The sequence below is a fragment of the Poecilia formosa genome, unplaced genomic scaffold, assembly GCF_000485575.1.
Source record: "Poecilia formosa unplaced genomic scaffold, Poecilia_formosa-5.1.2 Scaffold171, whole genome shotgun sequence".
NCBI lineage: Eukaryota > Metazoa > Chordata > Actinopteri > Cyprinodontiformes > Poeciliidae > Poecilia > Poecilia formosa.
In genome coordinates, this window is record NW_006800110.1 from 560,851 (window position 1) to 585,736 (window position 24,886).

At 38.3% G+C, this 24,886-nt stretch overlaps 1 protein-coding gene across 1 annotated transcript in view; it reads right to left on the reverse strand.

The window, feature by feature from the left end:
• Positions 1-19,659, reverse strand: part of drosha (drosha ribonuclease III) — a 123,432-nt gene extending 103,773 nt beyond the window's left edge. The window contains exons 1-14 of the mRNA XM_007565032.2: positions 19,477-19,659; positions 17,737-18,493; positions 17,512-17,580; positions 16,899-17,169; positions 14,631-14,772; positions 13,334-13,494; positions 12,728-12,808; positions 11,433-11,519; positions 11,263-11,349; positions 8,454-8,525; positions 8,140-8,221; positions 6,590-6,664; positions 5,000-5,169; positions 2,790-2,914 (exon numbers count right to left, since the gene is read on the reverse strand). Coding sequence (XP_007565094.1) covers positions 2,790-2,914; positions 5,000-5,169; positions 6,590-6,664; positions 8,140-8,221; positions 8,454-8,525; positions 11,263-11,349; positions 11,433-11,519; positions 12,728-12,808; positions 13,334-13,494; positions 14,631-14,772; positions 16,899-17,169; positions 17,512-17,580; positions 17,737-18,491 — 2,177 coding nt within the window. The 5' untranslated portion in view covers positions 18,492-18,493; positions 19,477-19,659. The remainder of the gene's footprint in view (positions 1-2,789; positions 2,915-4,999; positions 5,170-6,589; positions 6,665-8,139; positions 8,222-8,453; positions 8,526-11,262; positions 11,350-11,432; positions 11,520-12,727; positions 12,809-13,333; positions 13,495-14,630; positions 14,773-16,898; positions 17,170-17,511; positions 17,581-17,736; positions 18,494-19,476) is intronic.
• Positions 19,660-24,886: the final 5,227 nt, after the last annotated feature.

A 24,886-nucleotide genomic window follows, 5' to 3' on the forward strand; every position in this document is an offset into this window, starting at 1 on the left:
CTGAAAAAGTTACTTATAAGTTAGATTTCTTTTTTTTTAAGTGAACCAGGATATTTGAACTAGAATCTAGAATCTACTTGGCAAAATTCTGTGTTTTTGCAGTGTATGTGTTTCATAATCATGTTAACTTTACAGTACTTTAGTCGCCAACATTTCTGTTAAGTTTGATGAATAAAATGTTAACATAAAAATGTCATGCTATGACCTACATAGTCATAGGGAAGACTGTTACAGCTGTCCAGCAGACAAGAATATCACTGGAAAGTTTAGTGGAAGGAAGAAAAAAGACAAGCAATAAGGAGGATTAGTAAGCAAAGCCCATTCTACTAACTGTTAGCATAACTAGTTGTTGATGCAAATAGCTGCTAGCTTTATTATTTATTTAATTAGCTTAAGTAGCTGTTAGCTTGATTAGCATTTAACATGAATAGCAGCTGCTAGCTTTAGTTTATATTAGTAGAATCCATCAAAAACTGGTTTGTTAAGACTGAATTTATTCCATAAATTAAAAAATGTTCAGTTTGACATTAAAATATAAATGATAAACATTTATTAAAATTTTATTAAAGTAGCTTTTAATGGATGTGAATTACACAGTTTTCTTTACATAAATCAGAGTAAAACTCATCTGAATGTCAGTAAACATCTGTAAATTATCACCTAACTGCAGAATATTAACGTAAATCTGAAACGAGGTAAAGGTTTTAATTTAATCGTCCCAAACTGAGGCCTGGAGACGACATCAGGACACAAAGCGGCCAATCACAGCGCAGAATGCTGATTAGTTTCTCTGCTTCGGTTCAGGAAAGACTCGGCTGCTGCTGCAGGCATGAATGTGACAGGAATCACTTTCAGCTCGTGTCATGTGCTGCTTTTATGGAGTCAGAAAAATAAAAAAAAGTAAAGAAATGGAGGCCCGAGTGGAAAACAGACAGAAGCTTGAAGCGAAGCCGCAGATTTCATCTTCTGTTTACCTTTTTCTGTCATTTTTAATTTATTCTCTGCAGTGATTTCACTCCTCTTCCATCATCCTGATTTATTTCTTCTCTGCGTACGTTCCCTGACCTCTGACATTATCACAGCTTATGTGTCCGTCGGGCAGGGAGCGGAGAAGAAGAAGAAGAAAAGTTAATAAAAGTTGCTGCTGATGCGTCTGCGGCTACGATCGCCGCTACGCGCGTCATTAGCTGCGATCAGAAACCTGGCAGCATCAGGAAAATGAATTTTCAGATTATTATTCTCTTGTTTTTCTCTCTATCCTACAGAGCAAGCAAAGGTTTTCCTTCCATTAACCTTTCCTACATTTTCTAACTTTACAAACCAACATAATTTAGGGTGTAATTGTGAACGGAAAGGAGAAAAATACACAATTTTCACATTATTTTTAATAAATAAACATCTAAAAAGTGCAGTGTGCATTTGTTTCTGGGTTAATTGGTTGTAGAACCAACTTTCTTAGTTTTTTGGGCCATTCTTTTCCCACAAATTCTCAAATGTATTCAAGCCTGGGCTTTGACTAGACCATTCCAACACAGTTTGCACATCTGGTTGTATGGTTAGGGTTGATTATCTTCTGCCTCAGCAGGTTTTATTTCACAATTATCAGCCAGTTTGCATTTTTTATGCTCAAGAGAAGAGGATCCCTGAGCATGATGCAGCCACCACCGTTGTTTGTTAAAGTATAAACAGCCATCAGAGAAGCTTAATAATCCAAAACTAGATTAATAGTCCAGGTTTTCTGTAAAACGTACATCTGTCTGATTTAAACCGCAGAGTAGAAATCAGATATACAGCTAGATATTTATATGTATGTGAAAACATAAACATGCAAGTCCTTCTTCACCAGAGCTAGAAGGAAAAGCAAAGCAAGAAAGACGAAAGAAAAAAGAAGACGGGAAGTAAAAGAAAGAAAAAGAAAGAACACAAAAGCAAAAAAGACCAGAAAAAAGAAAGAAAGCACCAAAGAAGAAATCAAGAAAGGCAAGCAAAAAAGAACAGAAGAAACTAAAAAGAAGGAAGTAAAAGAAAAAACTAAGAAAAAGAAGACAAGAAGAAAGACATCAGCAAGGAAGAAAAAAAGAGAAAAGAAAGAAAGCAAAAAAGAATAAGAAAGAAGAAGGAAGGATGAACTGTAGGACAAGAGGAAGAGGAAGAGGAGAGACAAAGTGAAGATGAAAAAGACAAAAAAAGAAAAAAGGAGGGAATGAAGGGACACAGAAGAGAAGGACACAATGAAGACATGAAGGAAAAGCAGAAACTGAGTCAGTAAAATAAGGACATGAATGAAGGGAGTAAAAAATGACAAAGAAGAAAAAAGAAGACAAAGAAACTGAGTTAAAGTCTGTAAATATTTTTTCACACTGATCCAGAAAAAAGAGCTGAAGTTTGAATTTCTAAGTTGATGAAATGAGGATGAATTTAATGTTTGTGTCTGTTATCTGTCTAGTTTTAATTAAAGTTTGCAAACATCAGCTCAGGTTTAAATTTAGCCTCTGTAAACAGGGTGTGTGTGTGTGTGTGTGTGTGTGTGCGTGTGTGTGTGTGTGTGTGTGTGTGTGTGTTGTCAGAACGCTCACATCATCTCGTCTTCTGTTAATTAAGCAGCAACACAGTACAGTTCTGTCGCCCGGAGCCCCCGGATGCTACATTACTATTCACCAGACGCACGGCGAATCCGCGGCGCCCCCACGGAAACCCGGGACTCGTGACGACGCATGCGAAAGCGCCGCCGTCCTCGACTCCGCGGGGAGCCGGCGGGCCGCGTTTTGTGTTTTCTGCTGTGATCTTACTGAGGGTCTCCGGCGTAGCTGAGCTGAGCGGGCCGGATGCCGAAGTGAACGATGATGGGGAAGGTGATGACGTCTGGGTTGAACTGCTCCCTGTCCAGCTGGTCGATGCGCACCGAGCTCGGCTTCTGAAAAACACAGAGGGAAAGACGATGCGTTCGTGTCTCCATCAGAAAAATTCAAGAACTTTTTGAGCGTTTTCAAACTTGTCACACTTTGGAGATAAAAACAACACAAATGGACTTAAAAAATACGTTTTTACAGCAGTAATTAAGCAAAAACTGTACAAACAATATAAACATTTTGCATTAAAAATCCTCTTCCTGTAAACAGGTTCTGGCTAATTTACTAAAAAGATCCTATTTTATCTAGTTTAGGCAGCAAAATGTCTTATTTGTTCAGTGGCGTCTTTTAATGTATTTCTAATATTGTATATAAAAAAAGCTTTAAATGAAAAATCTGTAGAATGTAGCACTTTTTATGTGATTAAATCGATTAATCATTCAAATATTCAACTGAATAATCAATTACTAAAATACTTATTAGTTGCAGCTCTAATATATATAAAGTACGCTTTATTTTGACAATCATTAGTCGCAGCCATAATTTAGTGTGTATCCACTAAGTGTCTTTCAAAGTTACTTACTTCTACTACCTAAGAGGGTAAAAGTGCAACTTTTTAATATGATTAATCGATTAAATTAAATAATTTACCACATAATCGATTACTACAATATTTATATTAACCCCACTTTAGTTTGATGTCCACCAAGTTGTCTTTCAAAGTCACCTACTTGTAAAAAACAAGTGGGTGACTAGGAAAAGTGCCATTTTTAATATGATTAATCGATTAATCGTCAACAATATTTGATTGAATAATCAATTAATAAAATAATAATTAGTTGCAGGCTAAATTTATATTAAGTTCACTTCAGTTTGATATCTATCAAGTCACTTTCAAAGTTTCCCATTTCTCCTGTCATTTTTTTTATACGATTAATTGATTAATCGTCATAAAAATTTATTAATTGACAGAATAATCAATAGATTAATTAATTATGAAAATAAGCATTAGTTCCAGCCCTAACTAGGTGTATGAAAATATCTGGTTTCAACTTTAAATAACATTTTTCAGATCCAAGCTTTGAATCAAACGTTAAATTGCACTTTATTACAAAACTGAGCAGCTTGAATATCAAACACCGAACTGAATTTCAAGTATTTTCAAGGGTTTCGAGCTCCAGTATGAACTCTGGAGAGAGAGGGAGGAGGAAAATCATGTTACAGTATCAACATGTTTAGCCACCAGGCAGCCATCGCTCAATCAGCGGCGAGCCGCAGGAAGTGATATAAATAATCTAAACCACGAGGCGATCCGTCACAGAATGATGGAGCGAATGACATGCAACCCGTCCTGCGCCAGAACCCGGATCACAAGCTGCCTGTCGGCCGGTTCGGGGAATCAGAGGGAGCGGATGGCACCGACTCGCCTCCGGACTCCCTCATCATCCAAACGTTTCATCCCAGGGTCAGAGGTCATCGTTGCTGAAAGCAGATGATTTGATTCATCTGGAATCAAAGCACCAGACTGGGCTGTAAAAGAACCTGGACCGGACCAGGAAAAGAACCTGGATTGGACTGGGAAGAGAACCTGGACCGGATTTGGAAACCAACCTGGACTGGACTGAGAAGAGAACCTGGACTGGATTTAGAAAAGAACCCAGACTGGAGCGGGAAACAAAGGTTTCTGAAGCATAATCACATTTATGGATCCACCTACATCCTTGATGTTCACAGCCGACAGTTTAACAAGAAAATGGAGAAAAACTGAAAATGTTCAGATGAGCAGCATTACTGAGACTTGGAAGGTGTGAATATTTACCCAAATAATATCATTTATGTTTTCAGTTTTTATTTAACTGTATAAATCGGTTTGTTTTGATATTAAAAGATAATTTTTCTTCTGTCAGGATTGATTTATAGCATCAATAAAAGCAATAAAACATGTGAGGGAGTGAATATTTTCCACATCCTGACATCTTCACCCTCACATGGACACAGTTACTGCTCATCCTTTGAAAACAGAGGCCGGCTAAGAACGTCATCCGACTAAAAGCTTTGAGTGTGGAGGAAGACAGAGGAAGTTCTTCATGTCACAACCTGCTTCCTGCAGGGTCAGAGTTCAGAAAAGAAGAAGAAGAAGAAGTCCTTACCATGCCGGGGTTGGTGACAATCATGCCTTTGCACTCCTCTGCGTATTTCTGCCAGTCCAGCTGCTCCCACTGCAGCATGTCTGCGATCTCCTCCTCAGGAACCAGCGCCTTGCTGCTGCGCAGGAGGTACAGCAGCACCTGGTGCATCGACAGAACCTCCTTCCCGCCGTCTGTGATCAACCAGCAACAGAAAATCATATAAAACGTGAATATGATGCGTTATTTATACCCGAGTGACTCTTCAAATCTAATGAAATTGAGGTCACACGTTTCTGCAGCATAAATTTTCGCTTGTGCAGCAATCATTCTAAAGATATTAACAAAAGAGTGCCAAGGGGTCAGAGGTCAACCAGCCCCCCCACATTTACAAAATAAAATAATAAAACCAATGTTAATCAACTAATCGTTTAGGTTTCTGCTGCTTTTGTTTTGAACATCTTACTGAAAGTGTAAAGGTAATGATAGCGGCACAAACAAAAATCTTTGCACCAGAGACGTAGCACAAATATTTGACACCAATTTTGTTAAATTTGGGTAATGTTGGGCGGGCTGGTTGACCTTTAAACTTTCATTAATATCAATTAGTTTGGTCTAACCAAACCACTGGAGAAACCTGTTCCTCTCCTCACCTGTGGGGCGCTGCAACAGGAACTACTGAAGGAAACAACATGAAAACCTTTGAAGAAGACGTGACAACTTCCTTCTTCACAAAATGTCACAAAATTGGAGTGGCATCAGATTTAATCTAATTTCTCTTTGACTTTAGCTAAAAACCACAAACCATTTCTCTTGGTAGCTCTAGCCTTTTTTTGGTGGCATTTACCCAGAATGCTCCACTTCCTGCTGTTGGAGCGGTATCCAGTCCACTTGGCATTCACATACGCATTCGAACAGTGTCAGAGTTCACTTCAACCGAACACAGACTGAGGTTTGTAGGCGGACCAGAGTTTCTCTGAACAGGTTGTTAACTTCCTGAGCTGTTACTTTGGAAGGGCCACCAAACCAAAATATGATCTAGAGACAAGCATCTTTTAAATAACTATCATTAGGCTTTGCCACCCTGAGATGGACCAAAACAATGGTCTGACCAGTGGACTAAACAGTCTGCTTTGGACCCACACTGACACAAGAACATGCAAAATAATCCAAACTGGGATTGAAACCCAGAACTCTGTGTCTCCATGAGCAGAGCTTCTGTATGTCATTTTAAAGCCAGAAAACAGTTTATTATTCATGAAACACAACAGAAACGAGAGCAGGTGCATTTCTTTTCACCTGGACTGTATAAAAAATGTGAAACCAGCCTGGTTCCTCCTCACAGATCACATAAAAAACATTAGATTATCCGTTGCTGTGCTTTTGTAAAAGAGCAGGATAAGTGTCTGTCTGCTGCTTCTTCAAATTGGGAGAGCTGGGAGAGGAATTGGTTTTTGATGGCATGATGGCAGGAGCCGCCGTGACAAATGCAGCTGCAGCAGCAATGCAACAGCACCACCCGGTGGCTGGAAAGAGAACTGCAGCACAAACGGCAGAGGAATCTGAGATGCTGCTTTCGTATTTCAGTCATGTAAAGGTTTTAAAGAGTCCTACCCGGTAAGAATCTGACAAAACGAGGCATGAAATGGAAGCGCTGGCATCCAGAAGACTCAGAGTCAAAGTCAGGACCTGAAAAAGAGAGAAAACAGGCTTCAAAAAGTCCAAATAATCTGAGATTCAATGAATAAAATGAAATGACTGCATCTGAAATGAGGTGACACAATCTAAAATGTTTCATGAATCTGTGCAGCAAATGGTTTCTCACAAACATTTCAACTCTAAAGCCAAGGGATGAATATTATCTTTGTTGTTTTTGTAACAAAAACAACTTAATAATTAAGTTTTTCATTAATGCAATAGATTCACTTTCTCTGCTTCACTTCACTTTAATGAATAAATTTTAAAGCTTTGCTAATACTCGGGTTTGTTTTTACATTAGTCAAAATATTGAATTTGTTGAAAAAAAACAAAAAAAAAACATAAAATTTAAAAACCATCAAAGATTAGATGAGTTTCATTCTGGGATAAAGTTTTGGAAATCAAACTGGTACCTCATAAAAACACAAATTAACTGGAATAAATCTATTTTTTGGGTTTCACAAGCTGATAAAATCAAAGGGTCAAATGAACACACCATGTCTATTGTTAAACTGTAAAAACACAATTTTACCAAGTATTTTTGGTCTAGTTTCTAGTGAAAATATCTTAGAACACTTGAAATAAGACAAACTAACTCACAAGTAACTTCAGCAACAAATAGGAGCTTTTTCTGTTTTAGTTCTACTAGCAGATTATTTATTACAAGACGTTTTGCCATGTTATAAGTGAAATAATCTGCAGACTGAACTTGTTTTTTCATCCATATTAAGGAATTATTGACTTAAAACAAACACCTTTATGAAACTAGTTTCATCCAATTAATCATTTCAACTCCAGTACTTTTTCATCAACATTGACTTAATGCAAACTACTAAACCTTGATGAAAAGTTACCTCTAAGTTTCAAGTGTAATAAGATCTGTGGACCAGAAACTAGACAGAAATACTTGGTAATATTTTGGGCTTTTGCAGTAAAGTACTTTATCTCAGGGAAAGTTTGTGTTTTTTAGTTTATTTTAACTGAACACTGCAGAAACATAAAATATTACTAAGTACTTGGTAATATTCTTAAATGTACAAATATCCTAGTTCACTTGAAACAAGAAGAAACGAGCATAGAAGTAACTTTTCAGCAAGATAATAGGATAATTGATTTCAGGCAGTAACTCCTTGATATTGGTAAGAAGAACTAGTTCCATTTTTCTGATAATTTCAATTACAACATGGGAAATAAATTATGTTATAAGCGAAATAATTTGCCAATAATCTGTGGAACTGAAACGGTTTTAGCAATATTAAGGAATTACTGTATTTACCTTAGAGAGACTCCTACATTTTGCTGAAAAAGTTACTTGTTAGTTTTGTTCCACTTCAAATGTACTAAGATATTTGCACTAGAAACCAGACTTTGTGTTTTTGCAGTGTGGAGGTGGCAGTATCATACTGTGGGAATGTTTTCCTTTCAGTACGTTTCCTTGTTAAAGCCGATCGTTCCTGGTTTCGTACCGGTCAGGTTCCAGTCGTAAAGCTCCAGAATGTCCCGGAACAAGTAGGCGGCGAACAGCTCCAAACCTCGGACGCAGTAGTTCTGGAAACGAGGAGGAAAACCCAGAGAAATGTCATCAAACGTTCACTCTGACAGAACACCTGAAAGCTCATCTGACTGATCGATCAGATCAACTTTTGTAGGTCAAACCCGGAGGTTTCTCCTCCTCCTCCTGGAACGGATTAGCCGCTGGACTCCGCCGTTTGAGATAAAAACAAAAAGAAGAAGAAGAAGGGGGAAAAGGAGCTGCGAGATAAAGTGGTGTCTTACTGACCTCCGGTGTCATCTCCTCTATGAAGTGAATGGTGTAATCTATGTTGAAGCGGATCACTCGGCACAATGGAATCTGTGATGATGAAAGGAGCAGAGGACAAGGAGAAGAAAAGGACACGGTGTCTCATTACCACGGCGATAGGCAGAGGTTACAGCTTTTCAAGGGAAACTCATTAAAACCCCCTTTTTTTAAAACTGGAAGCATGTATGGAAAACGGAAAAAAATAAAGAGAATCACGCGGGCAGACGCATTAAAAAGGCCCGACTCGTGGAAATTAAGCAAGTGAAATCTGATAATTAAGCCAGCGGATAAGCCAGCTCTTCTGTGTTTAATCTCCCCAGTTACACGGTCTTTGTTGTCGGAGCGCAGGGGTTCGTTTTAAGAGATTAACCTGGGAGCAGCGCTCAGTCCTGCCCGTCCCAGCGGCTAACTAGCGGCGAGCTAATATCACTGCGCTTTTAGGTTTCCTAATCCGCCTCGCTCCGGCTTTTAACGAGGCCCGCTTAAATTATCGCCTCAGATTTGGCCCCGTCCTCCAGGGCCTTTCATGCTATTGATCACATTAGCCAAACATGTGGGATACACTGCAAAAAACACAAAATACGGCAGTATTTTGGGCTAAATTACTAGTGCAAATATCTTACTACACTTGAAATAGGACAAAACCAGCTTGCAAGTAACTTTCCAGAAATTATAGGAGCTTGTTTAAAGTCACTAATTTCTTAATATTGATGAAAAGGTAATAGAGCTGATTAATCAGATTAATCGTGATTAGTCAAGTACTGAGATAATGAGTTAGCTTAGTAATCGATTGTTAACTGGAGAAAACAGTTTCTAAAAAAGGCAATTTGAAAGAGCAACACACTCTGCAGTGATTAAGACAAAACTGTGCAAAATAAATATGCATTTTGCATTTAAGACTGTAAATACGTTTTAGCCTAAACTAAAACATATGGATGGACAAATATGTGTCAGTTTAGTCATCGATTAATTGCTAACTGGAGTAAATAGACACTAAAATGGTTGTTTGCTGAATAAAGCAACATATTAAGAGAAGTAAATAAGCCAAAACTGTACAAGATAAAAAGCAACCTCTGCCTGTAAATCTTTTTTAACCAAAACTCCTGAGGTCGTATAATTTTAGCTTCAGATTTAATAAAGAAATGCAACATCACTGCATTTTAGGCAATAAAATGTTTCTATTTAAAACGTTTTAAAAAGGAACCAAATCATTTGCATCTTTTAATGTATTTTTTAAATTGTATAAAAAGGCTCAAGTTGAAAAGTCTGTCAAATTTGCCTTAATCATTTTAATGCAATTAATCGCTTAATAGTCAGAAGAATCAATTAAATAACTAATCAACTAAATAATTAGTTGCATCCATGAAAAGTAATAGTTCCACTAACTATTATTCACTTAAAACATGGGAAAGATGTTTAATAATAAATGAAAAAATCCACCTGTGGATCTGGAGCTTTTTCATCAAAATTAAGGAATTATTTACTCAAAACAAGTTTCCAGATTTTGGCGAAAAGTTACTTTTATCTCGTTTTAGGTCCTACAACTAGAAACTAGACAGAAATACTTGCAGTGTAGAAAAATAAATCAAGATGTAGATCTGTGGCCATAAATCAGAGTTTGAGTTTTCTAAAAAGAGACGGAAACCAGGCTGAGTTCAAACGGCTGCGGATCGAGTCGTTCCTCTTTAACAGCCGACAGCCACTGACGGGCCTTCAAACGGCACGGCGGCGACTCGGTGGCAAGGTCAGCCCGGCTACAAAGGAGCCGACCCGCAGCCAGAAGCTGATTTCTGGAGTTATGTTTGAGGAAACCGGAGCTGAAAGCCGAGGAAGGCTTCGCTCAGCGCGTTAACTGGAGGAGGGTCAAAGGAGACGACGGCGCAAAAATCAGGTTTATTCCTCATGATTAAAATGGTTGTTTGAGCTAATAGCAAATATCTGCTGTGTTTGACATGTCTGGAGAAACAGATGCATCTTTTATGGCTTTTCGTCCACACAAATGTTTTCATTAAAAATTATTATTTTTTACAAAAACTCAGATCCAAGTGGAGATTTAAGAAAACTCTATGTTTGTGTTTGCATGAGTTTATAGGTAAACATTTGGAGTAAACGTGGAAAATATGAAATTAGAATTTCATTGCAATATTTTGTGATAATAAAGATGATAAATTAGTTATAACTTCATTTTTCCACATATGGCTGTGACTGCTTGTCTCATAACCTACAAACAACAAATACTGGAAAAATATTCCCATTTAAAATAAGCTTTTTAAGGATGCCACATATAATGATAACTGCTTTTAATCACATTTTTAAATCTACTGATGTTTATTTATGGTGTTGTGGACAAACAGTGATATAAAAAACATTTCCAATAATACTGTCAGTTTTATTTTACACCAATAATTAAATGATTATAAATCAATCAATAATAAAGTGGGAAAATGTCATGTTATAAGTTAAATAATCTACTAGGAATTAAAACAAGCTCCTATTTAATGCTGAAAAGTTAGTTTGTTCTTATTTTAGGTGAACTAAGATATTTTCACTAGAAAAAATACTTGGTAAGATTTTGTATTTTTGCAGTGCTGAAAAACCACAAACTTACAATTCGTAATGAAGTTAATTCATAAAAGCTGGAGGCATTGGAAGTTACAGCTTTAAACTATCAACTCCTTCTGATTACAACCAGAAAACTAATGCAAAAACCAAAAAACCCAACATAAAATCTGGTCAGTAAACATGTCTGACCGACGTGTTAATCGATTAATCGTTTCCTCAGACTTACGTTGGTGAGAGGAGTGTGGGAGAACAGAGAGAACCCTTCGAACAGATACTCATGGTCATCGTACTCTATCACTGTCGGCCGGTCAGTCTGGAAAACCAGGGAATCAAAACGGAGGAGTCAAACATCTGAGCTGCTGGAGCGAAGGAATGACATCACTGATGACATCATACCAGGAAGTTGGTGGGGGGAGACACCGTGATCCTGTAGTGGAACAGCTTCCCGGCGTTGTTGTTCATGGGACGGCACTGCTTCACAGGCTGGCAGCAAAACAAAGATTACGACCAGGAAACACATTTCAGATAAAACTGCTATTTCAGTAAAGTGTATACTCCAGTCAACGATTAATCGATTACTATACGAGTTTATAATTATTTGAAGAATCGATTAATCGGTAAATATGTATATTTACAGACAGTTTTTATTTTATCTTAAATGTAAAATATATATTTATTTTGTACAGTTTTGTCTGAATTACTCCTCTGAATATGGTTTTAGTTTTCATTTAGAAAATGTATTTTTTTATTCCAGTTACTATACGAGTTTATAATTATTTGAAGAATCGATTAATCGTTTCACCCCTACAGGACTTTTAATGTTTATCAGTGAATTGTACAGGATGTCTCAATGAAACTGAATTAAGTTCCCAAATGATTGATGATTTCACTGCATTAGAAAAACCTGGTAAAGAACTGAAATGAAATTCTCATGTCAAGTAGCAAATCTTAGTTTTAGCTAAAACATTTACAGAGTGAAGGTCTGTTTTTAATGCAAAATGTATATTTCATATAGTTTTGGTCTCATATCTGATCTGAATGTGTTGTTTTTCAGAAAATTGCCTTTTTTGAGTCTCTTCACTCCAGTCAATGACTAATTGATAGTTAGATAGTTGACAATTATTTGAATAATCGGTTAATCGTTTCAGTCTGCCAAAAGGTTTCCTTTTTTTTTTTTAAATCAAGCTTGCTTGTTTTGCACATGATTTCTTTAGGATGTGTAAAAATAAAACTGGAATACGTTTAAAAGCAATTGATAACAAAAACTTTGCATTTTCACTGCAGAGAACCGACGTTTTACATCCATGTCAAGTAGCAAATATGCAACAAATCTTGTCAAGACTGAAAAAAATTAAAAAACTCCAAAATACCTCCTGCAGGTTGGAGGATTTATTAATCAATGCATGATTTTTATCAATTCATGCTGCATGAAAGTTTGATATCAAGGCTAAAATGTGCTTTATTCTTCCACTGAAGAGGCTAACAGAGGCTAAAGCTTCTCATGAAAACATAATCAGTGAGTCACAAGGACGAGTCTATTTTTTAATCTTCTTATACAGGCGATGGAGTCACATTTATTGTAGTCGGTGAGAGAATGGCCTTTGTGTGGGAATGAGTGAGATGCTGCCCTTGGCCGTGCTGTGGCGCAGCGTCAAGGTCACGATGGGTGATTTATTCACAGCGTGCCCCACCTCCTCTCCAGGGTAGATGCTGTGGCGGATCCCCGTTCGTCTGGCCTTGGCGCTGCACTTGCACAGGGGGCCATCATTCATCTGGACAGAGAGAGAGAGGAGGAGAGAGATCCATGATGGCGCCAGGTAGAACCGGAGGAAACGCTGCAGGCTGCCGACCTTTAGCTCCCAGGTTCTCACAGGTTCAGGAACAAATCAAGATGGCGTCACAGAAACACGGCGGGATCGGACCGTTAATCTGCTGGGATTTACTCCCACTGGAAGATTACGGACCCGACCGAGGGGAGGAGCGGAAAAGATCCGGAAGGAATCTGGATCTTTTCATCTATACATCTACATATTCTAGATGTAGATTTATAGATCAATGACAAATATTTCAGAAGTGGTGAAACTTTCAATATGGAGAATTAGTAATAAAAGACAAGTTAAAGAACGAAGGAAGGAAAGGAGCGAGAAGGAAAGAGAAGGAAGGGAAAAAAGGATGGAAGGAGGAAAGAAAAGAAGGAGACAAAGAAGAAAGAAAGAAAAGAGGAAGGATAGAAATGAAGAAAGGAACCCTCCCCAGCCTCACTGGTCTGAACTGGGCGCTAACTGGTTTGGTCTCACCTGGCCCGGGTCGTTGTACCACAGCTCCTCATGCAGACGGTCCGGATGCGCCTTCTTCCTCTTGATCTCAGCGATGACGTCGAAAACCTCGGAGTCGGAGCTGCTGGAGCAGCTGCTGCCGTCGCCGTCCGACTCGCAGTCCGACTCGCTGCTGCTGTCGTCTGCAGCGAAAAGGCAAAGGTGAAGCTGCGCCGAAAGGTCACTGAAAGGTCACCGACATCAGAGGAGTCACCATGTAAACACTCCATATTCTTTCTGTAAACTGTATATATGTTTATAAACATCTTCAATGACAGGCACTGAAAATGTTTTAACATAAATAAATAGAAATTTTAATTCATTGTCTTGAAATCACTGCAGAAGATGTAGAAGTAGAAAAATAAAAGTAGAAGTGCAAGAAGCCAAAGAAGTGAGAGAAAAGGTAGAAGTAGAGGAAACAGCAGAATGCAAAGTAAAAGAAAAATACAAATAGGGGATGACATTAAATTAGCAGAAGATGTGAAAGTAACAAAATTAGAAGTAGAAGATGACACAGAAATAAGAGAAGTAGCAGCAGAAAAGGTAAAAGTACCAACAGAAGAAGTGGAGTAACATAAGTTACAGAACGTGCATCAGTCAGGGACATGTATTCACTAATCTGGTCCAATGTCAGGACTCTCATGTTTTTATGCAAACATCAACCTGCAGAGGGACAAGCAGACAGAAACTAGCCTGGAGCTACAAACTGGCATATTTATGATTAATATGCACTATCAAAGTTTTACATGAATAAATCTGAATCACAGTATCTCCACTGTGACTCTTAAATGAGTTATTTTAGTTTGCAAAAAGATAACAGGAAGTTGGATATTAACTGGCATTTTCAACACTTTTAAAGTTTCACACAATAGCAGTTTATTTTTTTAAATTTTATTCAGCAGAAGCATGATGAGCTCATGATCTGATGAAGTCCACTTATTAAAAAACCTTTCCTTTAATTTGCTTTAAGGCTCTGTTTTCTCCACATAAACACGTCTAAACCCAGGATTAAATCTTCATACAATCTAAAAGTTACAAATAAACACACCTAATCTGCAATTCTATTGCATTATATTTCAGATTCTTCTGTTTAAAACTGGGGTTAAAAGGCCTATTTAAGGCGTCAGATAAATAAAGTTACGCTGATTTAATGTAACTTTCAGCTTTTCATACAGTAACTGTTTTGCAGCCTCTTTCTGCATCAGGGTAAAAAACTAAACCCGAATAAAATCTATAAAGAAGAACTGCAGCAGACCCGGTGAAGTGTTGGGCTTCACACCTGGATCCTCGTCCAGTTTGGTTTTAGGCGGCTCCCATTTGGGTCGAGCGGCTTTGGCTCGTTCCTGCCGCTTCACCAGTTCGTCCTCGAAGCGTTCGTAAAGGTCGCGCAGTTTGCTGGTTCCCACGACCGTGGAGTCGCCCTGAAACAGAGGAAGGAAACGGATCTCTGTGTGCCAAGATCACAAGCTTAGAAACACGGAGTGTAAATTCTTAGGAAAAATGTAAAAAGCAAATTCACAGATATGCCAGAACGCGGCTGAAATGCCGCCCACTAAGGAAGAAGCTGTTACTCTAAGAGAAACATAAAAACACACATTACAATTTGCAAATGTATTCAGACATAAAGATTTTTTCCTGTGGCGTCTGACTGTAAGATCATTGTTGGATTTGGAAGGAAAGAGAAAAGTTTGCAAACAGCATCCAACCAACATGCTCACAGTTTCTAAGGTCCAAGCAGCAGCTAAAGAGGACTGAAGTGAATTTAATGCGATTTCTGCCTCCAACTCCTGCAGAGAAATTATTATTACACAGAAAGGACACTTTAATGTAGCTTTCTGTGACATTTACAGGAATGTCAGAGTGTGAAGTGACAGGGTTGGCTGTCTGAGTGGCTTAATGTGATCACTTCACTAGATATCAGGTTTCTAGAGGCTGAAAGTCGCTCTGTGGGCCGATCAAATGACAACGATCATCAAGACAAACTGAGTGCTTTAAGGATGCCACAAACACTCTCCTGAAATCTCATTTTGAAAACTGTGAAAACTTAATTTTGTCCCGGAACGAGAAGCGCATTAAATTATCGAGCTTTCATTCCCATAAAGCGGCTCCATTTAACCTTCGATCTGAGCGCCAAAGTCAGTCTGCGCCCTCCGTTTGTTCACTCAGTGATAACATCCTCACTGTCCCGGCAGAAGAAGCACAGACAGTCGTGATAAATCAGTTTACTCCGACATTTACAGTCTCTGTGGCGTTCCTGGAAGAGCAGCCAGCGTTCCTGCTGCAGCTTTCACAGACTCCTGGTAAAGGTCAGAGCGATGGAGGAAAACACGGATCAGGAAAGCTTTTAGGAGACGATCTGAAGCGTCGCCTGATGATCTACAGCAGGGCGGCAAAATCCTTTCACTTTCAGCCGCATCAAGACCGAGAACGCTCCAGAATGCATTAACAGAATCCATTAAAAAACAGCTAAAATATTAATACATAGCTGTGTCTGTAACCAATAAGTTCTTAAAATTAAATAATATCAAACATCTTTTCACACTAATTGTTTTTGTGATATTTTTTCAATCTAAATTACAAATTTAGAAACATCTGCAAGGCATTTTTGCAATATTTTTGCTTATATATGGCAAAAACTATGTCACTCAATGACAATAACCTGACAGCTAGAGCTGAAGCAGCAATACAAACACTGCCACCTACAGGTAGGAGTTGGCATCACTTAAACCCAAAGTTTTTGACCATGTTTGCATAAACTTTGCAATAAACTCGCAATCACGTTTTTCCACACTGATGCATAATTCTGAGTTTGTTGGCCATTTTTGCAAAAATGGTGAAGGTTTTTGGGTTTAAGTGATGCAAACTCCCACCTGTAGGTGGCAGTGTTTCTTAATTCTACTAAACTGCTGCTTCAGCTTTAGTTGATGTCAAGTTATCGCCCTTTATTGATGTGGAGAATAACAGAAAGTCTCATTTGACATCATATAAGTGCAAATATTTCTAAAAGTGTGATTTTAATTGCAAAAAAGATTTTTAAAAAAATCAAAAACAATCATGAAATCCTAGAGGAATTAATCAGGGTAACAACGTTCTGGATTCCCTGGCAGATTATCTCACTTATAAAAAGAGAAAAATGTTTTATTGTAAGAGAAATAATCTGCCAATGGAACTAGTATTTTTAAAATCGATATTAAGGAATTATTTACATAAAACCAGCTCTTATACCTTCCTGAAAAGTTACTTGTAAGTTAGTTTTGTCTTATTTCTGGTATAATAAGATATTAGAATCAGAAACCAGACAAAAAAAATTATGTTTTTGCAGTGTGGAAATTTTAATTTATTGTGCGATTAATTCAGTGCAAAATCTGAAAAAAACTGGAGGGACTGATTGATGTAGTTTGGCAGAGAACAGATGAAAATCACTTTGATTTGATTGATAAAATAACATTTAAGCACACAACTGTTCGGGGTGCATCTGGAAGGCCACATAAAGAGCTACAGCGGGCCGGGTTTGGCCCGTGAACCAGAGTGTGCTGGTTGAACGTACCACTTGGTCCATGGGGTCGTTGGAGTAGTAGCTCTCTGCGTGAGTGCAGCGGATCCAGGCGGGTTTTAGCAGCTCTTCCTCCTCTTTCTCCTCGTCGTTCTTCTCCTTCTCTCTGTCCCGCTGCCGATCGCGCTCGCCGAACGCCTCGTCAGCGTCCCGGCTCCGGAGGGACGAGTAGCTGCGCTCCCGGCTCGGCCCGGAGGAGCTGTCCGACCTCCGCTCCTTCTCCTCCTCCCAGCGCCCTCGCTTCCTCTCTCGGCTCGTTGAGCGACTACACAAAACAAAAATTAAAACACACTTTCAGGTTTTCTAAAAGTGGCTCACATCTTTATGAGCTCTGGTTGCTCATTTCAAGTTTGGTCTTTAGACCTAAATCTAAGAAACGCTGAAAAAGATCACTTTATTGGTCAGAATTTGCCATGAAAAATATATTTTCATGATAAAATTTTGATTTATCCCTTTAAATTAAAGTTTGAACTTTCAGAGGCTGTACTTTTATCATAACTTTATCGTTTTATTAGTTGAAAATTGTCTCAAAATGACATTATCATCATTTATCATGAGCTTTAAGGTGACATTCTGCTGCCTCCCTGTGTGAACCTGACAGTCGTACCTCCGAGGTCTCTTCCTGTACCGATCGGGTGACTGGGATCGGCGAACATCTCGGTGGCGATACCGCTCCCTGTGATGAAGCAGACAGGAGTGAGATCCTTATTACTGAATAGTTTTTTTATTGATTAATAAATATTAATTTGTTTTTTATGTCTACAGAATTTGGGCCATTTAAAAAGCAGAGGCGTGCCGGTTTTGGCCCCCGGGCCATCAGTTTGACCCCTACCTGCTCCTCTCCCGGCTCCGGTGTCGCGGTGGACTCCTCCCTCTGTCGTAGTCAGCTTTGTAGCGCCCTCCCTCCGCTCTCCCACGCCGGTCCGGACTCCTCCCGCGCTCCTTCCTCTCTCCACTGAACTCCATTTTGTGCCGCTCGCTGTAGCCGTAGCTCTTCTGCCTGTGGTCGTCATGGCGATACCCTCTTTCCGGCGACCTCCGGCTGTCGGTGGACTTCTCGTACGGGTACGGCCCCCCGTGTCGCACGCCGTGGTCCGGCTGGAAGGGGCCGGCGGTCTGGGTGTAGCCGGGGTTGAAGGGCGGAGGAGGGAAAGGAGGGTAGTTCATGGGGTACGGGGGGTGGTAGCTCATGGGCGGAGGCATGGCTGGGTGAGGCAGTGGGGGCGGAGGCATCATGTAGGGGGGGTAGGAGGTCTGAGCAGACACCTGGGAGCCGGGAGACGGACCCCCTGCTGAGCTGGGCAGAGGAGGAGGCGGGAAATTGGGAGGGGGTTTGGGGAAAGGCGGGCGTAGCGGGCACTGACTCAGAGCGCCGGGGTTCTGCTGCGACTGAGCCGGGGGAGGGTACTGCATGAAGTCAGGGTGGGGGGGCATGTAGCTGGCGCTGCCATGGTAACCCGAACCCGGCGGAGTCTGTGGGTCGTAACGGTACGGCGCAGCAGGAGGCTGTGGAGCGGGAGGGTTCAGGTAGTTCTGGCCGGGGGCCATCTGTCCCCTCGGACCCCCACGGTCCGGCTGGAAGGACATGACTGGGGACAAAAATAAAATGTTTTCATCTGCAGCTTTAGTCACTTATTACTGTATTTACAAAACTACATCTATTATATTAACAATCGATTAATCAGTTAAAGAAATGTACACATTCTACAGATTTTTCAATTAACTACTTAAGCCACTTTAACGCAATATTAAGAATACATTAAAAGATGCAAAACGAAAAATTAAAATTTCTTTGCTTAAATAAAAAAATAAATATTTTCTTGCCTAAAGTGCATTAACATGGCCTTCCTTTTTGTGAAATTGAACTGTCACTTCAAAAGTTTTGGCTAAAGCATAAATGTGTTTTCATCTTAAATTCAAAATGTATATACATTATATGCACTTTTGGCTTAGCAAGTTGCCTTTTTTATGTCTTATACTCCAGTTAATGATTAAGCAATAATTTTAATAGGAAACAGAGACTTTTTAATATAACATGTGGTTACACCAGTAGCCTTAACTGGAAGGGGGATCTACTCCCATTTCTGCTCAGGGACTTAATAAATCTTGGACCGGCCCTGCTCTCTGTCCAGTTTTAGACTAATATGGAAATATTCTCCAGAAAAACATAGTTTATTTTGTCTTTTACAATGTAGAGACTACATTGCTGTAGGTAGACTAATTTTTATACATTTGTGTGAATTAAATGATATTTTAAATATTTTCACTCAAACTGAGACCAGATTTAACCTGGAAAGGAATTAAAACAATAGTTAAAAACACATAATAGTCAATTTAACTGTAGGATGAATTAAAGAATTTCACACAAGGTTTAAATCTGACCAGTAAGAGAGAACAGTCGGCGTTTGCTTAAAATTTTCAAAGAAAGGCCACATATTGTATGTAAATAACAAACATGTAGTAAATTACGGAGTTTTATCGGCAAAATTAGCGCTAAAAGCAGTAGCTAAGGTAAACTCGTGTTAGCCAGGTAGCTAGCAACTAATTTCAGGACAAACACCTTAGAAATTACCTGAAACGGACGGAATTGGTACCGCTTCGAGCGTTTACGATTACAACGACGTCAGCTGCATTAAATAAGTGAATTAAACAATTGCTGTAACAATGAGAAGATGCGACGTTCGCTGGATAACGGGTAGAAAACAGGGAGTCCGTGTTTCTACTCGGAATCTATAACGCTGGAACACCAACGACCAATCAAATTCAACGACGCGAACGATGACGAATCAGAAGTTCGTCGCCGATGTATGACAAGCTGCACGTCGCTCTGAGACGTCAACCCCTCCGCCATATTGGAAGGGGAAAACATCCAGTTAGTACAGCCTGAAATGGGGCCGGGTTTGTGTGAAATTCTGTTCTGTTTTATTCCTTTCATCGTGGACAACAAATCCTGTAGATTTGTCAACATTTGATCTCTTTTTGTTTTGTTTTTCCAAAGTCATAGAGAGCAGATTGGAACTAAATATTTCAGCTGTCTGAAATAATCTGTTCCCCTTGAAATATTTGACAAATAAAGAGCAAATGTTTCCAAATTTACAGTATTTGTTGTCCATAAAAATCAGTTTGTCAGAATGGAGCTAATTTAATCTGATTGTATTATACAAAACTAAATTAAGTTAAACGCATGAATTAAAATTACAGTAAACTAAGTTTGTGTGTCTTATTTTGGTGAATGTAAACCTATGGTTTCAACTGCATAATGGCAGCAAATCTGTTCTTTGTTTAAATATTGTAATCTATACAGTATACAATTAATCTTATACTTTCTAATATATTTAATTTATGTATACTTGCACTTCTACCATTAATACCCTAGAGGGCAGCAGAAGATTGAATTTCTTTTTCATCTTCTTTTTTTATTTTTTATTTTTATTTTTTATTTTTACCATATATAAAGTTGAACCTGTCTTGAGTAACATTACTATGGAAACCCTGTTTTCTGACCAAAAGGGACATCAGTGATGAGCAAGAATACAAACTAACACAAAATATTCTGCCTTACGGCTAAACTTCAGAGTTCCTGCAGGAACTTGGGAACAGGCTGTCCCTTGTCAGTGTAATCTCTATTATTTTGCACTTCAGCTCCAAACTGATCTCATCTCGTCTCTTGAGGTGTTTGTAGGCAGAGTCTCGTTGTAACCCTTCGGTTTTTATGTGAAGTTATCCAGAACCTGTGATTGGTGGATGAGTTTAAAAGGTTAAGGAGTCAGAGCCCACACAGTTTGCTGGGGGAAGCATTCTTCCCAAATTACTAATCATCCATCAAAGGGAATTAAAATGCAAAAACATTTTCTAATAGGCTGAGGGTCAGTTACAGTATAAGGAAGCTCAAACCTTGGAGAACGCTGCCCACGTGTTGCTTCTTCTCTTTCCAAACACAAACTTCAGGAATAAATTACACTTTTCAAGGTTGCATATGTACAGTTGAAAACAGAAGTTATCAACAGTATTGCATGAATAATTTCTAAAAAATCTCACCAAGTTTTCTGACATTTAGTATATAGAAATAATTTTGGTAATTCTAACTAAACCAAAACAAAAAAAGTTTGATTTTATTTAACTTCAGACAGTGAGAAAAAATCAGTTTCTTTTTATTCAGTGTATGTAAACAGCTGTTTAAGTCGAATTAACTGACTTTCTTTTGCAGAGGTAAACAGAAACATGGGGGACATTTCAACATCTTTAATTTTGAAGAAAGGTTTTGAATTTTGCAGCACATGGCTCGCCTCCCTTCTCCCTTCAGATGAACTGATTTAGGATTTCCTTCACAAACTCCGAGGAAGAGAATTGTCCTTCAACAAATTTTGCATAAACCTTTTCCTTTATCTCCTTAAATATTCAGGAGGACTTTACTGTGTAGTGTGCTTATTCATATCATTCACAGCCTCACCATTCAGAAAAAATATTTAAATAAGGAACTGTATGAATAGTTTAGAAAATAGTTGAAATAATTATTTAAAGTATTTTGCAGTAATATATTTCCTCGTTGTCCCCCTGCAGCGCCGCGCCTCAGGCCGTTTCTATTCCCATGTGAACCTGTCAGGTATTCATGTTCCACTAAAATATTTATGCATAAATACAAAAATCACATATTTAAATCTATGCTGTGAAAAAGATCCACAGATTTGGACCAGATGTGTTAGTTTTCCTGCGACGTGCCGCAGGCAGCAGGATCCCATTACAATTCACTTCCAGTCACTTCCAACAGCATCAACATTCTGAGGCTTCTGCTGTTTTTCTCCTTCCAGCCTCAGAAAACGAAGGTGGTTTTCTGTCTGAGTCTCCCTGACAGGCTGCCTCATGTTTTTATAAACACTTCATTTAGACCCAATCATGAGATGTGATGCCTGACAAGAAAATGTCTGTCACACCTCGATCTTAACGATCTGCTGTGTACGACGGAGTATTACGATAAATTTAAAAATTCAGAAAAATCACATAAGACGGAACAGTCGTATGAGAATCAAGTCAATAATATGAGAATAAAGTGATAATATTACAACTTTATTGTCAAAATATTACTGATACTATTTGATAAATATTATGGGATTATTTACAATAATAAAGTGATAATATTACAACTTCATTGTTGCAATAATATAACTATATGCTTGTATTATTTCAACTTTATTCTTGTAATTTTGTGACTTTATTCTCTGAATTTTTACTGTTTTTGTATTATTTTATCTTTATTATCAGAATTGAATTTTTCATGACTTTATTCTTGTATTATTTAGACTTTATTCTCAGAATACAAATTTATTATCATATTAATTTCATAACATTATGACTTTATTCTTTGAATTTTATTATTTTATTATTACAACTTTATTCTCATAATATTGTGGATTTATTATGGAAATATTATGACTATTTTTTATATTTTTACAACTATTCTTTTAATATGATGACTTTATTCTTTGAATGTTGAATTATTCTTGCATTATTATGACTTTATTTTCATACAACTCTGTTCTAAAAATATGACTTAATTCTCATATATTAAGACTTTATTCTCTTATTATTTTGAGGTTATTCTCATATGATATTTCTCGTAATATTATGACTTTATTGAAATTGTATTTTTTATTTTTATATTTTCTTAGTATTTCCTTATAAAACATCCAAACAGGACAGGAGCTCCTTATAATGACTCATCTTCCTTCGTATTTGCTTCATAATTCAGATCTAAGAAGAATCTTCCTGATGTTAGGAGACAAAAACTTGCTCAAACCTTTTAACAAAGTTCTGGTTCTGTGCTACAGAACTCATGAAAGCCAGATCTGAGCTCCCTGCTTCTCTTTGTAATGTGCCGAAGCCTTCAGGGGAACAAAAGGAGAAAAGAAATGTGTGGAGTGTGAAAGAGACGGAGGAATGTGTGGGAAAGCAGCGGACAGGCTGGACCCAAACGCAGTGATGCATGGAGGACTCTGCAGCTCTGCCAAGCTGCTGTTAGGGTAGATAAACAAACCGGGAGCACCAACTACATTTTTCTTTTTAAGCATCAGGATTTCTTGGAATTTATGACAAAAAAACATGTAACATCTCCACAATGTATCACATCTTCCTTTCAGAACCTTAAATGAACAAAACCAGCGTTCAGTTTGAGGAACCAACTTATCTTTTCTGATTTAAAAAAAATGCTTCAGTTACTCCGTGAAAAGAAATGTTAAAGTAGATTTATTAAGCAAAATTCACAATTTTTTATGTTTATGTTCTTCCATTTGAGTATTATCTGCTTCTAAAACCAGTCCAGCACTTTAAAACAAACTTCCAGCTGTTATTTGCCAATAACTTCATGTTTTTAGGTGTCTGGAAAATGAGCCACTTCACAAAACCTCTTTATTGTCAAGTCACATTCCAAAGGCATTGCACCGTTACCAAGCAACGCCAGCAGAGTTCCAGCACATTTGGTCAGCTGGTTATATCTCTGTATGCGCTGTACAATGGCTGCTGGAAAATATAAGTGTTTTCTTGTTGACTTACTGTCCAGAAACCACTTGCTGCATTCTTGTTGGTTACGCAGGAGGCTCCACTCCTGCTTTTCAAAGATGTATGCTTGTATAGTTGTGCATCTGTTTGCAGCTATTTTCACGTGGAATTTTAAATGTTGAGTTAGAAGCAACTAATTTGGTTTTACAGTGATAGAGGCCATAAAACAGCTCATTCTGACGAACGCCTCATTATTACAATGTGCCAAAACATGTTTTGTTTAGGCCAAAGACCTTTCCTCACCTGTTCAACGAAGGATGACAGGTTACCTTTAAACGTGTTGTCGACTTACCATCCAGAAACCACTTACTGCATTCTTGTTGGTTGTGCAGGAGGCTCCACTTTTGCTTTTCAAAGTTGTAAGGTTGTATAATTGTGCAACAGAAAATGAAATGAAGAATGAAATAAAAAGTATGGATGTTGTTATATAATTCAGGAACATAAAATGTCACAACTCACGAATGCACATTAAGGATGTCCTGTAATTGTTAAATGTTGGAAAATGTTTTAGCGAAGAAACTGTGAAAGCAAGAAAAAAAAAAAACATCTGTAATGGGCCTGTGTTTCCTCCGGAGCTGCTTTTCTGCATGAATGAGCTCCTTCTGACGCTCACTGTGAATACATGGAGACACATAATCAACCTCAAGTGACACAAAGAGCAGAAAACACATTTTCCACTTGAGACAGAAGATGGTGCATTGCGTCGAGATGCAGAGAAGAGAAAATAAATTTCAGAGGAAAAACAACGGTCAGCAAGTGTATTCTGATGTTCCTAGCCTAAGTGCTGAGGCGCTCGTTGCTGCTGTGATTATGAGTAATTCCTCAAAACGTTCAGGCAGATGAGGAAGCTGCACATGGATGTGAACATGTGGTGCTCATGTAAGACTTCAGGTCAGAAACAGATTCTGTGAATTGTGTCTAAATCAGAAAATGTGCCAGACTCAGCTGCATTGGAGACTTTAAAGAGAGGAAAGTTTATTTAAATACATTTTAAGTTAACCAATGTGAGATAAAAAGTATTAAACAAAGGTATAGAGTAAAAGAAATTAAAATTTGTTTCAAAGAATAAATAATTTCCTCGTTTTTCATGAAATAATTACGGGACTAAGGATCTTAAGTGTTTCTTAATACATTTTTTAATAACTGTTTTTGAGGTGTTTTCCCACCTGATAGTCTGGTAAACTCAGTTCGATTTGCTACATTTTCAGCTGCTGTGGTTCTCTTTTGTACTGCAATATATCAAACCAGCCAAACTATTTCAAAAACCTGTTCCCCTCCTCGCCTGTGGGGGCGCTGCAACAGGAACCGCTGAAGGAAATGACATGAAACCTCTGAAGAAGACGATGAGCTCATTTTCCTTCTTCATGAAATGTCAACAAAAATGGAGAAGCGTCAGATTTTAGCCATTTCTCTTTTGTCTAGAAAAAAAC